Genomic DNA, 21,308 nt, shown 5'->3' with positions numbered 1-21,308 from the left:
GCCAGGGAAAAGACCAGGGATCCCCCGTGTCACCTCGGCTCTCAGCTTCCCCAGCCGTCCAGTTGCCTGATTGTAACCACAGCTTCGGGCCTGGGTGATTGTCCTCTCGCCCATCGTGACATCCAGCCCATCCTGAACCCCAGAGTACCTGAGCTACTCCCCTTTCACAAGACGCAAAGGAGGCTCATTAACTCCTAACAGTAATGGATGTCAGGTTATTGTGCTTCTGAGATCCTGTCACCGCCCCATGCTGATGTGAAGTAGGAAAACAATGTGTCACTTCTTGCAACCCTTTCATCCTCCCCATCACCCCAGATCTGAGGAGTACAATTCAGGGGCGATCTAAGTCTCCCCGCTGTCCCGCATTTACTCAGGCGCCTGCCATATCAGTCACAACGAAGCAATCAAGTCACGGGACAGACGGAGGGGCACCTCTGAGAGTCAGGCACCGTCAGGGCACGTCAGCCCTCAGGGAACAGTAAGGACTGACCTGGGCTTCCATAAGGGGGTCTCCCTCCTCTACCCCACAGCCTGTCCGGAAACCAACAGTGACACACACGCATTCAACTCCCACACTTTATTGCGACAGGAGGAAGGAGGCCGACCACCACAGGACACCCACCAGGGGTGTCTGGACTTCAGCACCTGATACAACACGAGGACACAATAAATACATTAGGCGACATGGGATGGGGGGGTCACAGCTGGCCCTTCATTGTAAGAAGAGGCGTCCACTGTACTGGCAGCGTCCACTTACACACCAAGAAGGGAGGGGGGCTGGACGGCCGCTGTGCAGGGAGGAAGGGACGTTCCCTTATGCAGATGGGGAAGAGGCAAGATGGCATGGAGGGAAATTCCTCTGATATACTTGGAAGGGCACGGGCGGGAAGAGGCAGATTTATTTTACATATCAGCAGAAACGGATATGGGAGGCAAGTGTCACTTGGTGACACCCGGGAGAATGCTTCTGGGATGATCGGTTTACACGGGTTAGTGTGCAGAGGCCATTCCATTCCCGGGTGACAGGAGGGAGACAGGCGCAGGAGCGGAGGGTCCCGGGCCTAGAGAACAAGCGAGGTGTACCCCACGGGCACCAGCCCCTCCGCCCCATCCCGCCCGCAGCGCAGCCAGTCCTCATCCACCGTGGCGAGGACACGCAGTACTTCCCCACGCCGGAAGCTCAGCTGGTCAGGTCCTGCGGCCGAGTGGTCACAGAGCGTGCGGACTGCCCTGTGGGAGCCAGAGGGGGAGGCTGCGATGAAGTGCGCTGGGTGCCAGCTGTGCCTCCCACAGTGTGGCGCGTCCCTTTCGGTTCAGCTCGGGGAACACTGATGGGCTCAGGGGACCATCTACCCACAGGCGATTCTCGGGGCCCCTGCGCTCCCGAGCTCCAGCCTGCTGCTTACCTGACACGGTTTACACGTCTACGGACTTCAGTTCAACGTGAGCAAACTACATGACGGCCTGCAAACCATTCCTGCCTGTGCCCTCTGTGCTGGCAGACAGCACTTGCCACCTGCCACCCAGCTGCTCCCAGCAAATCCAGTCGGTCGCCACCTGCTTGTCCTCTGAACCCCTGCATAGGATCCAGCTGCTCTTCCTGAATTGCAGGCTCCCTCCCTGCACACAGCAGCCAGTGGTCCTTCCGAGGCTAAGCTCCCCAGTGGCTCCCACTGCCTCGGTGAAGTCCAGGCTCGTACCTTGCCCACTGGAGCTTCTGGCCACCCACTCACCACTGCCAGCTGCCTCCCCTCCAGCCACAAGCAGCTGTGCACCCCCAGTACCCCCTTAGCACACCTGGCCTCCGCTTTCACATTCTGTTCATTCTGCTACATGTACACCCCACACCATCACTGGGCCTTCCCTGAGTCCCCAAACCTGGGGGACTCAGAAGCCGTGTCTCCACGGCCCCAAAGGACTCAGCCTTCCTCTCCCAGAGTCTTGACCACAGAATTTGCATGGCTGGTTTCCTCACTGGTAACTTCACTGGACCACACACTTCCTGAAGGCTGGGGCACCCCTCCCCTCGCAGAATGCTTGGCACATAGTGCTTGGACGTATTGCCAAATAAAAGATAAATCGAGAAGCCTAATTCCGTGGACGGAGAAACCAAAGGAAGCCAGACCCCAGAGTAGGAGCAGCCCCTGGTGCCAAAGTAGGACACCCCACTAAAGGGAAGCCCAAGCCTTGAGGGCACGCATGTGGGCACATGCTCGTCCACGCCCCGGGCCACATGCTTTTCTAACATTGTGCTTAGTCTTACAACAGCCATAACAAAGGCATAAATTACCCTCGGTACAGAGAGAAACGAAGGCTCAGAGATGACTGTCACACCAAGAGACAGCAAAGATGGAATGCAAACTAAGCACTGCTGATGGCACAGCCCTCCCCTGCGCACGCGCGCACGCTCCCACACGCACACCCGGACCCTCCTTACGTGTGGGTCTGCAGCGTGCTGGGTGCTGAGGTCTCGAGCTCCTCAGGAGAACAGGAAGTCTCGGGAGGTGCCCCCCACTTCACCAGAGCCAACACACTCACTGTGGGAGGCAGCCAGCTGGATGGTCTCCTGGAGGAAAGGACATGGTCACAGGTCACCCCACCTCCAGAAAAAGAGCCCAAGAGCCCAGGGCTTTGGAGGAAGGACAAGGCTGAGGGGCCTAACCGTGGCTCAGAAGAAGTCAGGAGTTGGTCACTGCCGAGCAGCGAGCAGCGGCTGTGGGACCCAGGTGGCTTTAGGGTGATTAGGGAGGTGACGACAAAGGTCTACAACACCGGCAATCACAAAGGAACCTGTGAGATCCAGAGGCTCCCTGCAGCGCCTGAAGCTGCGTCAGACCCCAGAGCAGAGTGCTGGGCACATTTCTTTCTCCCGAAGGGACACATAGTGGTTTTTTTGGCTGAGGGCCAAAATGGACAGCCGTCACCTAGGTACCTACTTAACCATTCAAATGTAACCACTTCAGAATGGAGCCATTTTTAGCTCATCGCGGTAGGAAAACACTGCCAACCTCCGACCTGAAGGACCCCTGTGGAGTTTCACAGTAGGATCGCTGGGGGCTCTGGGAGGGAGTCAAGAGGTCATGGAAGGGCCAAGAATCCCGTTACCTGGACTTCAGAGCTCCACCTGCCGATTCTGTGGGGCCCCCAGGCGCTCCAAACAGTCTCCCCAGCCATACGCCTCTGCCTGGTGCCACGTCCTCCGCGGGCTGCGCTCTCTCCTGGGTGCCCTCAGCCGCAGTCCCGGGCCGCCTGGATCCCCAGCGGGGAAGGGAGAAGCCCTCGGAGCCCCCAGAAGCGTAGACCCGGGAGGCCTGGGTCAGCTGCTCCCACCAGCCGCCTGGCGTGGGGGAACTTGAGGGAGCTGAAGGGCCTGGAGGGGTCGCCCCAGAAGCCCCACGAAGGCTCTGGGCCAGCCGGCCCCCCCAGTGCAGCATTGCTTGCACAGTCTGCTGCAGGGCTGGGGGCGCGCCCGGGGGAGCAGGGGCCGGCGGCGGGCCGGGGGGCAGCTGGTGGTGGTGCTCAAAGAGCAGGTCCAGGTGGAAGGTGAGCACCGACAATGGCTGCAGCAGCAGCAGCAGCTCTGTGGACAGCGAAGGGCAGCCGCCCCGGGCCAGGGCGAAGAATCCGGTGGGCAGGTACAGGAGGGACAGCAGGCCTGGGGGAGAGCCACCAGCATCAGCCCCGCCCTGCGCCTGCCCACCCAGGCCTGTGCAGGGCACTGGGGCGGACAGGGACATGGTGGGGACACGCAGACACATCCCTACCCACGAAGAACCAAGGCCGAGCGGGAGGCACACGTGGAACAAGTGGTGACAACAAACTGAGTGATTGGAAGTGGCCTTGAGGGTCATGGGAGCAGAAAGGGGGTGGAGCCTCAGTGAAGGAGAACCCCAGGGATGAATGAAAGAAATGAGGGGGCAGGAGGGGCCTGTTCTAGGTGGAGGGAGGACTGGCAGGACCAGGGACAGGCCCAGACTTGGGGCAGGGGAAGGAGGCGGAGGCCAGAAAACGGAGACCTGGAGGTTACAGTGAGGACTTGGGTCTTTCCCCCTCTGGGCTACGAGACTCCTTGAGTTTGAAGCAGAAGAGTAAGAAGATCTGAGACGCGGATTAAGATCATTCTGGCCTCAGTGGGGCCCGGCAGAAGGGATCCCGTTCCCTCCTCCCTCGTAGCCTAGCAACCCCATCCTCTCCCATTTGAGCCTCTAACCTGCATCTTCCTGGAGGCTGGAAAACCACAGCTCCAACTGCTTAGTGCTGGGGGGAAAGGAGGAAACAGGTTCAGGGGGGGAGGACTCCAGCCCTCTCTGGGCAGAACGGCAGATGAGACTGGAAGAGGAGCGGCCTTCCCTGGGAACACGGGGCACCACTACTGTGTCCCACCCACCGTACCCCTGCCGTCTCCAGGCTGTGGGAGGGGCGCCAGAAGGACAGCCACTCACTTGAGAAGGCCCAGAATGAAGGCGTGGAAGCGGCTCCGGCTGCTGGTCAGCGGGGCCAGACGGCTGACCTGGTTATACAGGGTTCCAAGGGTCCGGGTGCTGGAGCCTGGGGACACGGGTGCTGTCAGCCAGGCCCCAGCCCTGCCCCAGTGGCTGTCCCTGCCGTCACACTCGCGCCCTTCACCTGGCTTCACCGATGCCTCCACCACGCTCCAGGGACTGCTCCTGCGCTGCCCAGTGATGAGGTCCTTCTTGAAAGGCTTCAGCCCGTCGGCCACCAGGGCGTGAAGGGCCGGACAGAGGGTGGTCAGCACCAGGTGCCCCACATCTGGGCTCAGCCGGCTGTCCCCCAACTGGGCCTGGAGGCAGCACAGTGGGTGTGGGTCCAGAGATACCGCCAGCCTCCCCCATCCCGGGGCTACATTCCTCTCCTCACTCCCCAAAACCCTCCCACAGCCGCGTTCACCTTTTGAACCAAGTTCCGGGCCGCCCCAAAGTGCGAGATGATTTTATCCACTGAGGCGCTCACAGCTATCAGAAGACCTGGGAGCCGGGCAGGGAAGGAAGACGTGTCAAAGCCCCCTGTCCCTCGGGGCACACCCAAGGGACTTGGCGAGACGGTTCATGCCATCTGACCATGAGAAAGGAGGGCCGAGGGAGGTGAGGGCAGATGATTCTGAAGCCAGGGGTCAAGAGGCAGGAGGTCCTACCTTTTTTCTGCTCCTGCAGCTGGCCAGTCCCACTCTGGGCTTCTGCCATCCACAGTCGCTGGGCCCCGGGGACACCGGCGAAAGACCAGGAACTACGGACTGGAGGAAGGGAAGAACGCGATGACACTTACCAAGGGTTACCCCAGGACTCCAGGCTTCCGCACAGGTCACCTCCAGCGAGTCCACAGCGCCCCCGCCCTTGAAGAGTCTTGGGAGAGGGGACGCAGGGCTGGGTAGAGCACGGGGCAGGTCGACCCGGGTCCCCGGAGTGAAATCCTGCTCAGATCCCTGCACTCGCCGCCCCTTCCCCGTTCCCATTCCCTTAGGGCCGCGCTCCCACCTCCACGATCCCGGAAGTCCTGGCGCGGGGACAGCCGCGCTCACCTCCCGCCCGCCCGCCCGCCCGATTAGGGCCTGTAGGGCGGCAGATGACAGGCCGACGGAAAGGAGGGGCACCCTGCGCCCGCTCCAGGCCCTCGTCCAGCCCGCGGAGACCCAGGGTGCACGTGGGGAGACCCGACCAATGGAAAGACAGACAGACGGGAATGGGAGGAGAGAGGGAAGGAGAGGAGACCCAAGGACTGGGAGGCTGGAAGGCGCCGGGAAGGGGAAACCCGGGTCTTCCGCCAGCATTTGGCGGAGGCTGTCTCCGCAGCCCACGTGGGGCTGGCCTCACGGGGAAGGCGTGACCAGGACCCCTTGGGCCAAGGCGCCCGGGGAGCTTCCCGAGCAAGGTGGGCGCCAGGCCGTAACTGCACTGGTCAGGGAATCCACAGACTGTGCGACCCAAGGTCCCTAACAATGGACTTGCTGGAACCCCCCTTAAACTCAGTATGGAAGCTGCACAAGCCCACTTCCACTACGCCCGGGCCTCGAAGGAGAGGGGCAACCTTCCCCCAACACAGGCACCTGGCCAGACTCCCCAGAACCAATGAACTTGCTAGGAATCGGCCCGGGGTCAAAGGGCGGGGCCGAGCCGGGTAACCCCGGGGGAAAAACTGAAGCAGCGGCCTGGGCGGGGCTTAGGAGTGGGTGGGGCGGCCGCCTGGGGCGTGGCCTGCGGGGCCGGCCCGTGTCCGTCTTACGTAGCCTGGGCGGAGGCGGTGGGCTCCTGGTCCGGCGAGGGGCCTTCGGCGGACGAGGTGGCGGTGGCAGCGTGGGGGCAGGTACCTGGCGGGATGGGGGAGCCGCGGCAGGGAAGGTGCTACTTCTGGGAAACAGCGGGGACAGCAGCAGTGCCAGTTCGGGGCTGGCCAGGCAGGGCAGGGCCCCCCGAGCCGGAGGCGAATAGGCTCCCACTGGGGACAGGCGGACAGGCAGCAGCTGCTTCTCTGGGGGACTCGGCGCCCCCAGCAGCCGCAGCCCGGCCCCGGGCCAGCCGGCCAGAGGCGCCAGGAGCAGAGACCCAGCTGAGCCCGCGCCCCCACCCTCCAACAGGGGGCGCCCGTCGGCCGAGAACCGGAAAACCAGGGGCCGAGGGAGCAGGAGGGGACGGGCTGCAGGCGGGATTGGCGGGGCAGGTGCGGAGGGGAAGGAGGGCAGCGGGACCGGCAGCCAGGCAAGGAGGGGCGGGAGAAAGAGGGAGCAAAGAGTTAGTCCCGTAACCCAACGACCCCCCCGGTTTCCCTTTCCCGGAGCGCTCCCTGGTAAGGGGACGGGGAGGATGGGTAACACAGAATGGAGGGGAGACGGGAGGAAGCTTTGGAGGCATGGGCGAGGCCGAAGCCCGGCCCTTCTCTGGCTTCCTCCGGCGGCCTCTTACCCTCCAGGCCGGCCTGCGCGCCGGGCTCGTCCGGCTCCTTCGCGGCCGGGGCCTCCTCGCCAGCCGCGGGGCTGACCGCCCTCCCCTCCTCCGGCTGCCCCTCGGCTATGGGCTGCAGCCCGGGTCGGTTCTTCTTCCTCCGGGGAGGGACGGGCGGGGGTGGGGGCCGGGGCGGGACCAAGGCCCAGCCAGCTGGGGGGTCTCGGGGCGGGAGGGGCGGGGGCGGGGCCCGGCTTCGGGACCGAAGTTCCTTGAAGGTGGTGACTTCCCGGGGAGGCGCCGGAGAGCCGCCCAGCGACCCGGTGGGGGGCTGCTCGGTGTCGGGCGAGAAGACGATGAGCCAGTCACTGCGGTCTTTCTTGGCCTGTGGCACGAGGGGCAGCCCCGGGCCCCGCTTGCGCTTCTGGGCCAGCTCGTGGAAGGACGTGATTGTCCGGTGGGGCACCGGCTCCTGGTTGACGTCACTTCTCCATCCCCCATCAATTTTCCCTGCATCTGTTTTCAAGCCAGAAGCAGATATTCCTGCGTTGGTTTTCCATCCGGGGTCGAATTTTCCAGGTTCAGTTTTCCAACTAGAGTTAATATTCGCATTGATTTTCCAACCAGAGTTATTGTTGTCGGTGATTTGCCAGCCAGCTTCAGTTTTCTCTGTGTCAATTTTCCAAATGGGGTTGATTTTCCAACTGGGTTCGGTTTTCCCAGCATCGATCTTCCCGTCATCCACCTCCGGGAGCTCAGCGGTAGGGAGGTCCTGCTCCTCACCCTCATCCTCTTCCTCTAGCCCTGGAGAAGGGAGGTCCTGGCCGGTGGTCAGTGCGTTGCAGTTGGAGTCCAGGCCAGGGCCGGGTGCGGAGGAAGCCCCGGAGCAGGAATCAGGAGAACAGCAGAAGCTGTCGGGAGAGCAGGCGCCAGGGCCTGCGGAAGCCAGTGGGGAGCCCTGCTCCAGGGGGATGATGCTAGGCTGCGGGTGGACATCTTGGTCGCCAGGGAGGTCCCGCGAGTAGACTGAGATGGGGGACTCGTCAGGGCTGAGATCTGAGCAGGAGCTGAGAGAAGACGAGCAGCCCGGGTCCGAGGGAGAGGCAGCCCCCTCTTCCTCCTGTGCTGGGTCCTGCCGGGTTTCTAGGCCGGGCCCGTGGTCCTGGCAGCATCGGCAGGGCACGGCTGGGCTGTTGGAATTGGCGTCCACCAGGGTCCCGCTGCAGGGACCCCGCCTCTCCTTGCCCCCGGTGTCCCCTGGGGGTGGGGATGTGCTCAAGGGCCCCTCACGTAGCTCAGGACGGCGAGACAAATGAAGACCCAGAGACACATGCTGGAGGTGGATGTGGTTGAGGTTGCAGAGCAAAGCCCTCTGAGGGGACAGCATGGTGCTGGCGGCGACGGGGAGGCCTCTAGAGAATCAGGAACACCGGGCCTCTCACATCCGCCTACCTGGCAACCGCCCGATGCAGACCTAGAAGACAGGGATGGTGAACCCCAGCCAGTGAGGGCGCGTAGGCGGGAAGGACACCGAGGTGACTGACGGCTGGAGCTCGCCTGGGAAGTCTGCTTTGGGAAATATTCAAATGAGATGCAAATGGCCATCCACTGGCCTTTAGTTTCCTCTGCAGTGTTTGCAGGTGAAGTCGAATGTAACCCCCCGGGAATGGGGCGGGGAGGATCAGAGAGTGCGGCTGCGCTCTGGATCTCCGTGGAAGTGTGGGGGCTTGAAAAAGGATGCGGCCCAGAATGGACCCCGGGTCCTCTCTGCCGCAATCACTCCCAGAGGAAACGGCCAAGGGAGGCCCCGCCCAGATGCTCTGAAAAGCTGGGCGGACGGGAGGCGCGTCCGGGGCTTAACGCAGGAAAGGGTTTGGCGTGGGGGAACGGACCGAGCAGCAGTCAGCTTGTCAGACCTGCCCGCACAGACCCCGCAGGGCTCCAGCCTACCCGCGAGGTGCGCCTACACCCTGCTGGAACCCCCGTGTGTCGGTCCATTCTCTCCGCACTTGTCCATCACCCAGCCACCACCCCACCCCTATTCATTTTTACGACTCCCTCTTGCCCCACCCCGCATTCCCGATCCATTCATTTACACCCCCAGGCCGACCTCCTCACCGTGGTCCTCCTGCAACCGCTCCGGCCTTGGACTCCTCTGGCTCCCCCGGACCCGCTGGTCCCTGGTCCCCGCAGGTCTCCGCACAGACCGGAGGGGAGGGGCAGTAGGACAACCCACCGCGCTGCGCAGCCGCGCCCCTTCACGCATGGGCGGGGCGTGGCTCTGACCCAGCCCCAGCACTTGACGTCTTGCTTGTGTCACCCACTCAGGCCCATCTAGCAGTTCTGGGGATGTCCTCAGGGATGTGGAAGGCAAGGCCAGCAGTCCTGGCTTCCGTGCGGCCACCCTCCCCCACCCCCGCCCTAACCACTGGCCAGAGCTGCACCCCTGGCTGGCACAGGCAGTAAGAGCCTCAAGGTTAATGTAGCGAGACCTGGGACGACACGGTCCATCCACCCTCGCTTCCTATGCCATTGAGGAAAAAAACCGTTCGGCCTGGGTCCGCTGTGTGGAGTTGGCACGTCCTCCCCGTCTGTGGGTTTTTTCCGGGGACTCCGGTTTCCTCCCACATCCCAAAGATGCGCAGTTAGGTGACACTGCATCGGTGTGTACATTGTCCCGAATGGGTGTGGGTATGGGTGTGAGCGAGCCTTGCGAGGGTGTCCTGTCCAGGGTCGGCTCCCACCACCCCCGCGACCCCAAACAGGATTAAGCAGGTTGGAAAATAATCTTGCTTTTAGTCATTTTTCTTAAATGAGTGTGTAGCTCACGTTTATTTCAGTGTTTAATACTAGAAGTGTCTTGGGTCTTTATTTAGAAGTTTGGTGTTTTGGTTTTTTTTGACCAGAAACATGTCGTGGGAACGTAACTCTTGTTTCTATCAATTAGCCAGAGCTAAAACTAGAGTCAGTACATGTCAGTTCCCGAGAGCCTATGGAAGGTCAGCAGACTGACTAGCTGATTGAGCGCCCGCTCCCCGGCTGGCAGCCGTTCACTTTTTCCGCTTGTAGATCTTCTGTGCTAGCCTCAGGAAGATGGCAGGGGGCAGGGGCGAGGCACACTGCTCGATGAGAGCCACCAGGCGGTTGTAACTGTCCTGCTCATACTGCGCGAACACGGCTGGCAGGTCCATTTCCTCGTACAGTGCCTTCACCTGGGCCACCTTCTCGGCCTCCTTCTGCCCGTAATTCTCCTGCAGAGGGTTGGGGGCAGGAAGACGGGCTGAGCCTTCCCGCAGCACCCCCAGGCCCCCACCGCGCCCCTCCGATTCACAACGTCAGTGTCTCCGATCCTGAACGTCCTCTGCCCCATCCGTGCTCAGCCCTCCGCTTCCTCTCCCCAGGGTCTCTGGACCCAGGCACTGTTGACATTTGGGGCCAGGTCACTGTGTCCTGGCTGTATTGCTGCCCTCCCGCCGTCACTAGGTGCCTGTAGCACGTGCACACACACTCAAGTTGTGACGAGATGGAAGTGCTGATGCTGACAAATGTCCCATGGGTGAGAACCAGAGCCCATCGCCTTTCCCGTCCGCTCGGGACCCACAGCCTTCCCTCCAGTACCCTCAGGATCTGCTGCTGCACAGGGGACGCCCGGAGCAGACACTGCACCACCAGCCAGCTGCATTTGTTGTCCTGGATGTCAGTGCCAATCTTGCCCGTCACACTGGGGTCCCCAAAGAGGTCGAGGTAGTCATCCTGGGCAGGGAGCAGAAAAGGGGGTGAAGAGGCTCCGGGGCAGGGGGGGAGGAGAGCCAGTGCCCCGCGCCTTCTTACCTGAACCTGAAAGAACTCGCCCATCTCCAGCAAGATCTTCTTGGCACTGCTGTGCTCCCTCTCCCCGTCGATGCCTGCCTGGCGAGGGGTGAGGCGAGGGGTCACCAGAGCTGCCTTCGCCTTCCTGTGCAGCCCCCAAATCTTCTCCCCTCTCCTTTCAGACACCCCGGCCTCCTCATGCGCCAACCTCTACCCCACCCACTTTCAGCTAGGCCTTCCGAGACATCATAGCAGGGACTAAGCCGCTGTGCGTGCCCTCAGACTGTCTTCTTTCACGAGGATGTCCCTGGGTCATACTGATCCTTCTTCCTAACCTCTTTGCTCCCTCCAACTTCTTTCAGGATGAAAAGGAAACTTGGAGAAGCAAGGGCAGGGAAGGCCATGAATACCACTGCCGCCCGTGAATGCCGCCTGAATTCTCTCCTCCCGACTCCTGTCCACAGGCAGATGGAGGCTTTCTTGTTCCCCTGTGATGGGCCGACCACTTTCATACCACATGCCTCAAGGAACCTTTACAACAATCCTGTGAGGTGGGGATTCTATCCTCTTACAGCTGAGGAAACAGACTCAGAGAATCCCCAACTTGCTCAAGGTACCGCCACCAGTGGGGGCACCACTGTCTGAAGTTCCGTGCTCGGCGCCCACCTGAGTGGGCAGCGAGGGGTGGGGCACTCACCATGTACATGGCTGCAGCGACAGGGAGGTAGAAGGAGTAGAAAGCTGTCTTGTACTTGACGATAGATTTGTACCTGAGTCGGGGGAGCACAGACTCCTCAGAAGGGGAAGGCTCACTGGAGCCCCCTCACCGCGCAGGTGCGGTTCCCACTGTCCCTCACCTCTTTTCAGTGAATCTGCTGAGATCCACATTGCCCTGGGGGGCCGTGATCAGGTCCAGAGTCTGTCCAAGCTCAGTCTGATAGCAACTCTAAGGAGGAGGATGGCCTATGAGCCGGGCTGTCTCCAGGGCTGGGGAGCCCTGGAATCCTGGGGCCCACACCCCACAGCAGCTGACAACAGTGAGAGTGCACCCCAACTCAAGGCCCATATTCCTTCACACATGCAGCCGGTTAGCACTCCCGCCAGTCACACAGGGAGAGCACCCTGCGGTGGCCACCACCACTCCCACCCTCACCAACTCCCTTGCGGTCTTCCTCTTCCGGGCAGGCCGCGGCCTCCTATACCCTGAACCCAGCTAGAAGAGGACGGCTGGCCTGCAGGGGGCAAGGCTACGGCGTGGCCAGGCTGGCGCCCTGGTCTGCAGCCCCACCTGCAGGAAGAGCTCGATCAGGTTCAGGTAATAGGGCTGCTCCCGGCAGTAAAACTTCAGCAGTCGGTAGATACATGCTTCCAGAAGAATCGCGTCATTCACGGCGTCCAGACCTATGCCTGGCTGTCGGGCAGAGAGGAGGAAAGCAGGCAGGCTCAGCCCAGACTGACCAAGAGCCTGTCACTGGACACCTCGACAGGCTGTGCCCACCTCCCTGTGGCCTGTTCCTGAGCCACGTTACCTTCCGATACCAGCAGCTCTTCCCCCGTCGGGTGAGGGACGCATCCATGATGTCGTCTGACACTAAGAAGAAGGCTTGGAGCTAGGGAGAGAAGGAAGAGTGGAGTGCGGCCCTCGGGGCCCTTGGTCACACTGCCCCGTCCCGGCCACCAGCCACACGGCTGGTCCTCCAGAATCACTAAGCAGGGAAGGAAGGTCAGAGTGGGGAGGCCGAGGGCTCCTTCTGGGCTGTGGGACTTCGGCCAGTTATGTGACCTCTTGGGCTCACACTTCCCGACTATAAATGAGACTGAAACACCTGTTTTCAGACTAAGAGACTACGACAGACCTGTGACATCTCCAGACAAGCAGCCTTAGATGGCCCCTGGCATCAGGGAGGCGACGGAACTGCTTCACCTGCTGGACTCTTGCCAAAAACATCAATGATGCTTACAGTAAGATTTCTTCGTACAACCTGACTTTGCATGACTTCTGAGACAAAGGGCTGTTCCCACGTCAACGGCCAGGAGCAAAGCCCCCTTCAGGAAGCTCACCTGGGGTTGCAGGTCTAATGGGACTGAACTCATGAGTGACTCCTGGTGACTTTCAGCCGTGGCTCTTGAGCCTCCTGAACCCCAGAAAGCTCTCCCACTCCGAGCGCCAGCCCCGGGAAGGCCCCTGAACGTGCTGGTTTCGCCACTAGACTGGGCTCCTTGGAGGCAGGGGAGTTCCCAGAGCTGGCACAGCGCTCGTCCCAGAGTGGCTGTGTCATAAATGCTCAGCCAATAAATAAACGAAATGCCGTCACGTTCCCCACGGTGCTTCTTGCTGTCAGGCTATAGATTCTGGCTCCTTAAAACAGCTTTTCAAGACATGGTTTTTACATCTTCACCCCGTCCTGATGTGTGCGCTCTGGTGGGTCTGTGCTGCTCAGAGGAGGCACCTAACATGGCCCAGGGGCTCAGGTGAAGAAAAAGGGCCGTGCCCATCGTCCCAGGCCAAGTGCTTGGTGATGGAGGCTCCATCTGCACCTCGACCTCTTCCCGCCCCTTGACGTGGGGCCTGGGCTTCCCACAGGGGGCACGTGCTTTATTTACATCGTGTTTGGAGTGACAGGGTCCCTCTGAAGCCACCGATGCTTTCAACCAGCACCCCCCAACCACGACTCTCTCCAAAGGGCCCCCACGCTACGGCCCCCCTCAATCTCCTCTGTCCCCCAGCAGTGATTCTGACCCAACTGCACAATTTATTAGGGGAACTTTAAAAAAACACCAGTGCCCAGGTCCCACCCCCGATCAATTAAGTGAGAACTCTCTAGGGTTTTCGTGTTCTAAGTCTTCTCAGGTATGTGCCATAGTAGGGGGTACTGGGAAACAGCACACTACCTGTGTCCCATCCGTCCCAAATGGTTAGCCTGACTGTTATCATGAGGAAATAGACAAATCCAGACTGGGTTACGAGCCACTCTACCAAACTACTGGCCTAGACTTCAAAAAAAAGGCCAATTATGATGGAGGGACTATTCTAGATTAAAGATGGAAGAAAAACTACCAAATACACTGCATCGTGATTTGATCCTGGATGTTAAAAAAGAAACTACCTGTAATGTACATTTTGGGGGCATTAGGAATATTTAAATACAGACTACACATTAGATAAAATTGTATCAGTGTTAAACATTTTGGATGTTGCTATGGTCTGAATGGATCCCCCGAAATTCGTATGTTGGAATCCTGCCCATCCAGGATGATGGCACTGGGAGGCGGGGCCTGGGGGAGGGGACGGGTCATGACAATGGAACCTTCGTGAAGGCATTCGAGTCTTTTTTTCTTTTTTTAAGGAGGGTGCAGCTCACTTAAGGAGTGGCCCGTGTGGGGATCGAATCGGCAACCTTGGTGCTACCAGCACCACACTCTAACCCACTGAGCTAACCCGTCAGGGCCTGGGATTCCGGTCTTTGTAAACAGAGACCCCACAGAGCTGCCTGGCCACACCCATCACAAGAAGACACAGCGAGCAGGTGCCAGCTCTGAACCAGAAAGCCGGCCCTCACCCCCCCAGGCTGGTGCCTTGACCTTGGACGTCCCAGCCTCCAGAACTGTGAGAACCAAATTTCTGTTGTTTACAAACCACCCAGTCCCCGGTATTTTGTTGCAGCAGTCCACACAGCCTAAGGCAGATGTGATAAAGGGACGGTGGTTATATAGGCAAATAAGGCAAATATCCGTGTTTTTAGGAGGTAAAGGCTGAAACAGAAAAAATAAGAGGTGGAAGGAGATGAGGCAGAAGGAGAAAGACAATAGAAGCAGAGATTAGAACTAAAATCGCCCAAGGAAAAACGACGGTGGACAGCTGAAGTGGCCCCTGGGAGATGTGATAGCATTCCAGCCGTGTTTTCCTAAAACAAACACGGTTCCCAGGTGACCCAGGTGCCGGCAGGGTTGACAACTGACTCTGCAGGTGAGCTGCTGGCCCTCCAGGTCTCCCTTTCCATGGCCGCGCAGCTCTGCTCCTCCTCCACCCTTCCTTCCTTCTTCCCCTGTCGCCTCCATGTTTATGGGCATCTCAGCCCCTCCTGATTCCTACAGGGACCCTCTGTCCCCCGGGGCCCTGTCTCTCAGGGATGCCACCGTCCCTTTATCTCCTTGGAGGCAAATCCCCATTCTCCAACCCCATGTCACAAGCCCGTCTGGAATTTTCCACACCCACGGGACAGACAGCTCTACCAGCTCCAGCAGGACCGTGCTGCTCCCTCTGGTCTCGTCACCGCTCCCTCCGGAGCCAGTGGCGCCTTTCCTGGGCGAGGCACCTCAGTACCACCCATCATCCACCAAATCCTGAGCGGCGCATTGCCACGCTTCAGGGCATGGCACCCTCCCAGGACTCACTGCCTCTGTCACTAATGAAAGCTTGAGGCCAGGCCACCAACTCAGTGGGCTGCTTGTTTCCCATCTCTGCTCTAGAATAATCTTCTGGAAGAACTATGTCCCTTTGCTCAGAGGAGAGGTGACACCTCTACGCCCAGTTCCAAGGCCCTGGCCCGCAGGAAGCCTGCAGGTGAAATATGTACCTACTGGCAAGAGTGTCTGTTAGCCCGTAGGTAATTCACTGTAAATTCAGCCGCAGCACACAAGAGGCACAGAAACACAACCCAGAAACGAGTTTCAGGCCCATCCCTCCTGTTCCCACCCAGGGCACCCCCACCAGGAAAGCTCTCCTCCGGCCCTTTCCCCACCGCTCTCACCAGTTCCACACACCAGCCCACAGTCAGGGCCCGCTGAAAGCTGTCAGCATCCAGCTCTTTCGGCTCCACCAGCGCCTGAAGTGTTACCAGCACCGTCAAACCCCGCTGGTACTTGCCTCCGAGGACATTGTACTCCAGGACCTGGGGGGCAAGGGCAGAGGTACAGGCCATCAGTGTCCACAGAGCAGCGTCTCGTCCTTCCCTCTCCTACTTCCAACCGCAACTCCTCCTCCAGGGAGCCTCCAGAATTGCTCCTCTCTTGGTTACTTCCCCCAAGTCATGGAACACAGCTAGAGGAGGTCCCCAGCCCCAGGCTCTCTCTGTAAATTCATTGTAGTCCTCAGCAAACAATAGTGCAACATGAAAATCCACTCCCAAGCCCAGGGCAGGGATTGAGTCTGGGAGCACTGTGTTCCTGCTGTGGGAGTGGCTGGCATGCTCAGGTCTGTCGTCCTCTGGTGCCAGCCCCATCCTCACCTCCCCCAGACTTAACCTCACAACCCAGACCCCCTTTCCCAGCCACTTTCTCCTACCCACAGTTCAACCTTTCTGCAAATGAAAAGCCTCCCTCACTGCATTAAAGACAAGCCCCGCCCCCAAAGTTAGTCAGGAGAGAGCTTGCAGGGGACCCGGATTGGGGGACCCAACCCCACTCCCCCCATGGTATCTCCTGCTGGGGCCCCTCATTTGCCATATGCTGCTCTGCTGACAATCTGATCTAACTCACTGGGAAGACTCCTTTTAATCTCCATCCCAGTGTAGACAAATCTCCTCCTTTTCCTTGGTTCCCCTCAGGCAAAGGAGACAGCATTTATAAAAAGAATTAGTAGACGCTCCAAAAGAAGCCAAGTATTAGGCAACGTAAGTACCCCGGCAACAGTGCCTGTCCCAGAGCGGGGTTTCTGACGGTACACGCACGCTTCACTGAGGCCCCTCAGACCGCCTTCATCCCTGGTCCCTGCCGACGTAGCACCTGATGACTTCCTTTCTCCACCAAATCAAAAACTCAGAGCTTCAGGATCTTCAGGCCCAGGGGCGGCCGCCCATGCAAAGCAGTTTGGATGACCCGCCAGGAATGATGGCACAGGCCCCTCCACAGCTGACCTGGAGTCACTCAGGTAAAAGCCTGCCCCCACGCCTGTCCAACGTCCCCCCAACACCACAGCTGGATCCCACACATACAGTGAGCGAAGGTTCACTCAGATTGCACATCCCTCACCTCCCGGAGTCGGGCGATAGCGTCGTCCGCGTCTGAACATTTCACATCATCTTCAGTCAGCACCTTGATAATCTGGGGGAAGTGCTGGAGGAACTTCTCCTTTGCTTGGCCATAAACATCCAATTTCTGGTCTCCATTCATTCTGAGGGAGGAGTAAAGTGCTCTGAGGAGAAGGGGGACAAATCAGAAATCTGATCAGCCGCTGCCTCCCCAAGACCCCTCGCACCCACTACACTCACCGAGGCTCCTCTGTCCACGCTTGGCACCAGCAGCGGCCACTGTGCCAGGCCCCCAGGACTGAGCCCCTGTACACCAGGGAGGGCCGCCGAAGGGGACCCAGCCACCTCTCCAGGGGCACCCAGCTGGGGGCTGGCAGCAGGAAGACCCCCACAGATCTCAGCCAGCGGGACAGGGGCATCATGGGGGGTGGCATAGGGAGGAGGCACCGAGCACTGCAGGGGCAAGCACCAAAGGCAGGTACAAGGTGGCAGCTCCCCGGGTCACCCCCCGACCTTTGACTTCCGGGCCCTGGCCACGCCCTCTTCTGGAATTAATTCCCCTAATTCTTCGGGGAATTAACAGAAAGGACCCGCAGGGAACAAAAAGTAGGACTGAGTGCCTGAGACTCAATGCCACCTAATTTTATCCTCAACTGTCAACTCCTCCTCCAGGGAGCCTCTGAAATTACTCCTCTCTCGGCTCCTTCCCCCAGGTTCCGGGGCACAGCTGGAAAGGTCCAGAGTGAAGAACCTCAGGACTAGGGGAAGGAAGTCACCCTATTTCAGAGATCGGAGTGAGGTTCTGGGAGGTGGGAAAATACGTCGGCAGCGGCGGCGCCAAATCTGGAACCCCGGTCTGCCTGGTAGGCGGGAGAGGGGTCCAGGCTGAGATGCCCCAAGAAGAGAAGAATTGGAGCCAGCACCCCTGGTGCTACGGCCATGTGGCCTGGGTTCTGAGACTGAGCATCCCGAGCCCCAAGGGGAGCCCTGGGGCTGCGGACACGGCCCCCGAGCAACACGGCGAGTGAGGAGGGGTCGCAGCAGGAGAGCAACCCAGGTCTGGGCATATTGCGGGTGCCAGGAAAGCACGACAGGCTTCGGGCGTCTCCACACATCCAGAGGCTCAGTCAATCGGGCCCACAGGCCCCCAAAACCGGGGAAGTCCGACACAACACACCGGGCCTGAGCCTCAAAGTATGACGACAAAGGTAAGGCCGAGTCTCTGTACCCGGCCTCCCATCCCAGCCCTCAGCCCTCTCACCTGCTCCCGGATGCCGGTTCTCAGTCCAGATGGTTGGCGAACTAGTTCTAAAAGCTGTGCCCGCGCTCAGCTCAGCTCCCTGGGTCTAGTAGTTCAAGATCCTTTTTCACTGTTGGAGGACATGCGTCATTAGACTACAATTCCCGGCATGCTGCGCGAGGGACCGCGCTGACACGATCTAGCGTAGACCGGCTGGGTGGGACCAAGCCACGCTGATTGGCTGCTTCTCCTCGTAAGAGCATGGGGCCTTTTAACGAACAACCAATAGAAGGGCTGCGCCCAAGGCCAAAAGACTAGCAAGGACCGGAGTGGGCCTGGGGGCGGAACGTAGTCAGAGATTGGAAGCCGCTGCGAATGACGTCTGCTCTGGTACAGCTTCTGTGCCCCTGAATGTTACTACAACCCCAGCAGGACCAGGTTTGTCATTTACTGGTTCTCAGGCAAGTCATTTAACTTCTCTGACTCCCCGGTTAACTTCCTTAAAACTGGCTTTGCTCATCTGTTAAACTAGGATAATACCACGAGATAGTGTATATAAAGTGTTTTAAGGGTTCGAGAAAAGTAAGACAGAGCAGAAATTAGAAGCCTCACCCCTACACACACACACACACACACACACACACACACACACACACAGCATAACTTTGCACACCATGGCTTCACATGTTGCTCTATCTCCTTTAACCCTCCCAAATCGCAGTAAGTTGATCCATCTGGAAAGGTGCCTGAAACACCAAACCACCTAGGACATAAATGGATTTCGTCATTATGGAACAAAAATCATTTTGCAAGGATACCGGATTTCACCACTGCTATTTCAACATTGCACTGGAAATTCTAGTCAGAGCTACTAGACAAGAAAAAGAAACCAGCCAAATTGGAAAAGAAGTAAAAATATCTGTATTTCATAAACAATATGATTGGATATATAGAAAATCCACAAGAAAGCGGCTAGAGCTAATAAACTCAGCAAAGTTGCAGGGTACAAAGCGAACATGCAAAACTCCATTGTGTTTCTACACACGTGCAGTGAAAAATTTCAAAAAGGAAACAAAGCAATTCTATTCACAATAGCATCTAAAATAATAAAATACCTATGAATAAAATTTAACCAAGGAGGTGAAAGACTTGTACACTGAAAAATAGAAAACATTGCTGAAAAAAATTAAAGAAGACCTAAATAAACGGAAAATATTCCACATGAAGATGCCAATACCACCCAAAGCAATCTGCAGATTCAAAACAATCCCTATTAAAATTCCAACAGACGTTTTTGTGGAAATGAAGAAGCTGATCCTCAAATTCATATGGAAGTGCAAGGGGCCATCAACAACTAATAAAATAATCTTGATAAAGAAGAACAAGACTGAAAGGCTCACACTTCCCAAATTGGAAACTTAGTACAAAGCTTTAGTAATCAAAACCATGTGGTAGGTCTAAGGATAGACCTATAATACCAATGGAACAGAATTGAGAGTCCAGAAATAAACTCAAAATGGATTCAAACCTAAATATAAAAGCTGAAACCATAAAAGTCTTAGAAGAAAACATAGGAGTAAGTCTTCATACCTTGGATTTCGCACTGGATTCTTAAGTATGACCCCAAAAACATAAGGAACAAAAGAAAAAAATAGATAAATTGGACTTCGTCAACATTTAAAAACTTTTGTGCATCAAAGGACACTATCAAAAGAATGAAAAGAAAACCTACAGAATGAGAAAATATTTGTGAATTATACATCTGATGAGGGTTTAATATCCAGAATATATGAAGAACTCCTAAAACTCAGCAAAAATAGAAACCCAACTAGAAAATAGACAAAAGACTTACACAGACATGTCTCCAAAGAAAATATACAAATGACCAATAAGCACATGAAAAGATGCCCATATCATTAGTCATTAGGAAAATGCAAATCAAAGCCATAATGAGCTACCACTTTACATTTATTAGGATGACTATAGTTTTTAAAAAAATGAAAAAAACGAATGTTGATGAAGTTGGAACCCCCGTACATTGCTGGTGGGAATATAAAATTGTGCAATATAAAATTGTGGAAAAGTTTGGAGGTTCCTCAGTGTTAAACATAGACCCACCATATGACCCAGATGGGGACGGTCTTGGCGTGCCCTGATGCGTCGGCAATGTCCTTGAACATAGCAGGCTGATCAGACCTGGGTTGTTGGTTTTTTTTGGGGGGGATATTGGGGAACCGTGTGTTTTTCCAGGACCCATCAGCTCCAAGTCAAGTCATTGTTTTCAATCTAGTTGTGGAGGAAGCAGCTCACTGGCCCATGTGGGAATCGAACTGGCGACACTGGTGTTATGAGCTCACACTCTAACCAGCTGAGACAACCGGCCCCCCCCAGACCTGATTTTTAGACAGACAACTTTGGCTGCTGTGGAAGGCTCCCCTGCAGGGGGGGTCCCCAGCGATGGAGACCCTGGGCAGGACAGGTCTGGGCAACTGATGAGCAGAGGCAGGCCACAGTAGGCGGCAGAGAGGACAGAGAGGAGGTGGGTTTGGAATCTGCAGGTTTTGTTGGCTGATGTCAGATATGGTGGTGAGAGACTCACAGTTTCACTAAGATGCAGAGAAAGGAGGCAGAGCAGGATGGGGTGAGGGTAAGGAAGCAAAAAGGAGTTGCCTTGTCCTAATAGAAGGTGCAGAAGAGAGGAAGGGGGGCTGAACAGTGAAGCATGGCCCCCACCGAGGGGATGAGAGGCGGCCATTGGAGGTGAGGGTCTGCAGCCCAGGAGAGGCTGGGCCGGCCGGACCCTGTTGAGTCTCACTGAGGGTTGGGCCCCTCACCATTCACTCATCATTCAGCTATTTACTGAGCGCCTACAAGGCACTAGGAATATAGCGGTGGACAAAACAGACAAGATCCCTGCCCTTCTCGGACTGACTTTCTAGGTGGGATGGGAACACAATTAGCAAGTCAGATGTTAAAAGTCTGAGCGGGAAGGAAAGGAAAGCGAGGGGGGAGATTGCCGTGTGCACCGGTGTGGTCAGAGAAGGCCTCACCGCTCAGGTGATACCTGAGAAGCAATTGGAAGGAAGTAATAAGCGAGGCTGAGCGGAAGGCAGGGGGGAACAGCGAATGGCTCGAGTGGCCCGGCCCTCTCTGAGGCGGGAGCTTACCTGCCTTGTGTGAGAAGCAGAGAGGTCAGTGTGACGGGAAAGAGGCTGTGAAAGGGGCACGAGGCCGAGGAGGAGGAGGGCTGAGGCAGCAAGGCCTTGCGAGGACTTGGGCTTTTTCTCTGAGTGTGATGGGGACACTAGTGGGTGTTACATGGAGTGCTGTGCTCCCCACGTCTCCCCCTGCCTTCCGCTCCCCAACCCCTCTAGGGTAGGGCTGTTGTGCTTCTCC

General features: G+C 57.8%; 2 protein-coding genes and 1 long non-coding RNA gene across 8 annotated transcripts; 1 reads left to right on the top strand and 2 right to left on the bottom strand.

Annotated features, from left to right (window-relative positions):
- Window positions 1-562: 562 nt before the first annotated feature.
- RUSC1 (RUN and SH3 domain containing 1) lies at window positions 563-9,163 on the bottom strand. Of its 3 annotated transcripts, none has more exons than XM_074318862.1 (11): window positions 9,012-9,163; window positions 6,915-8,367; window positions 6,238-6,648; window positions 5,153-5,251; window positions 4,909-4,985; window positions 4,627-4,801; window positions 4,443-4,548; window positions 4,211-4,257; window positions 3,106-3,655; window positions 2,438-2,566; window positions 563-1,230 (listed from the first exon to the last, which is right to left on the bottom strand). In XM_074318862.1, the coding sequence occupies exons 2-11, from the start codon at window positions 8,278-8,280 to the stop codon at window positions 1,062-1,064; spliced, it is 3,129 nt and encodes a 1,042-aa protein (XP_074174963.1). In that variant the 5' UTR covers window positions 8,281-8,367; window positions 9,012-9,163; the 3' UTR covers window positions 563-1,061. The 3 variants fall into 3 exon arrangements, with proteins under 3 accessions (XP_074174963.1, XP_074174962.1, XP_019567390.2); XM_074318861.1 differs by having other exon boundaries at window positions 9,004-9,156; XM_019711831.2 differs by lacking the exon at window positions 6,238-6,648 and having other exon boundaries at window positions 9,004-9,156.
- LOC109434674 (uncharacterized) lies at window positions 6,199-14,398 on the top strand. Of its 2 annotated transcripts, XR_012491752.1 has the most exons (3): window positions 6,199-6,318; window positions 11,066-12,665; window positions 14,051-14,398. It is a non-coding gene; the product is annotated as an uncharacterized LOC109434674 (long non-coding RNA). The 2 variants fall into 2 exon arrangements; XR_012491751.1 differs by lacking the exon at window positions 14,051-14,398 and having other exon boundaries at window positions 11,066-13,017.
- FDPS (farnesyl diphosphate synthase) lies at window positions 9,696-18,075 on the bottom strand. 3 transcript variants are annotated; one of them, XM_074318880.1, is made up of 11 exons: window positions 17,934-18,058; window positions 16,913-17,125; window positions 16,674-16,836; window positions 15,455-15,595; window positions 12,233-12,313; window positions 11,992-12,114; window positions 11,561-11,649; window positions 11,401-11,473; window positions 10,725-10,802; window positions 10,512-10,646; window positions 9,696-10,144 (listed from the first exon to the last, which is right to left on the bottom strand). In XM_074318880.1, the coding sequence occupies exons 2-11, from the start codon at window positions 17,104-17,106 to the stop codon at window positions 9,944-9,946; spliced, it is 1,278 nt and encodes a 425-aa protein (XP_074174981.1). In that variant the 5' UTR covers window positions 17,107-17,125; window positions 17,934-18,058; the 3' UTR covers window positions 9,696-9,943. The 3 variants fall into 3 exon arrangements, with proteins under 3 accessions (XP_074174981.1, XP_074174982.1, XP_074174983.1); XM_074318881.1 differs by lacking the exon at window positions 16,913-17,125 and having other exon boundaries at window positions 17,934-18,075; XM_074318882.1 differs by lacking the exon at window positions 16,913-17,125 and having other exon boundaries at window positions 16,674-16,815; window positions 17,934-18,069.
- Between the last annotated feature and the right edge of the window lie 3,233 nt (window positions 18,076-21,308).

Source organism: Rhinolophus sinicus, linkage group LG14 (assembly GCF_036562045.2).
Source record: "Rhinolophus sinicus isolate RSC01 linkage group LG14, ASM3656204v1, whole genome shotgun sequence".
NCBI lineage: Eukaryota > Metazoa > Chordata > Mammalia > Chiroptera > Rhinolophidae > Rhinolophus > Rhinolophus sinicus.
This window is presented reverse-complemented; position numbering and strand designations above follow the sequence as displayed.

Coding starts and splice junctions, on each gene's coding strand:
- RUSC1 (XM_074318862.1), bottom strand. CDS start 8,280: ATGCTGTCCCCTCAGAGGGCTTTGCTCTGCAACCTCAACCACATCCAC. Junction 4,802..4,908: donor CCCGGAACTTGGTTCAAAAG/GTGAACGCGGCT, acceptor TGCTGCCTCCAG/GCCCAGTTGGGGGACAGCCG. Junction 2,567..3,105: donor GGTGGAGCTCTGAAGTCCAG/GTAACGGGATTC, acceptor CCTTTCCTCCAG/GAGACCATCCAGCTGGCTGC.
- FDPS (XM_074318880.1), bottom strand. CDS start 17,106: ATGCCACCCCCCATGATGCCCCTGTCCCGCTGGCTGAGATCTGTGGGG. Junction 12,314..15,454: donor TGGGCTGGTGTGTGGAACTG/GTGAGAGCGGTG, acceptor TTCTCTCCCTAG/CTCCAAGCCTTCTTCTTAGT. Junction 11,650..11,991: donor TGATCGAGCTCTTCCTGCAG/GTGGGGCTGCAG, acceptor CCTCCTCCTTAG/AGTTGCTATCAGACTGAGCT.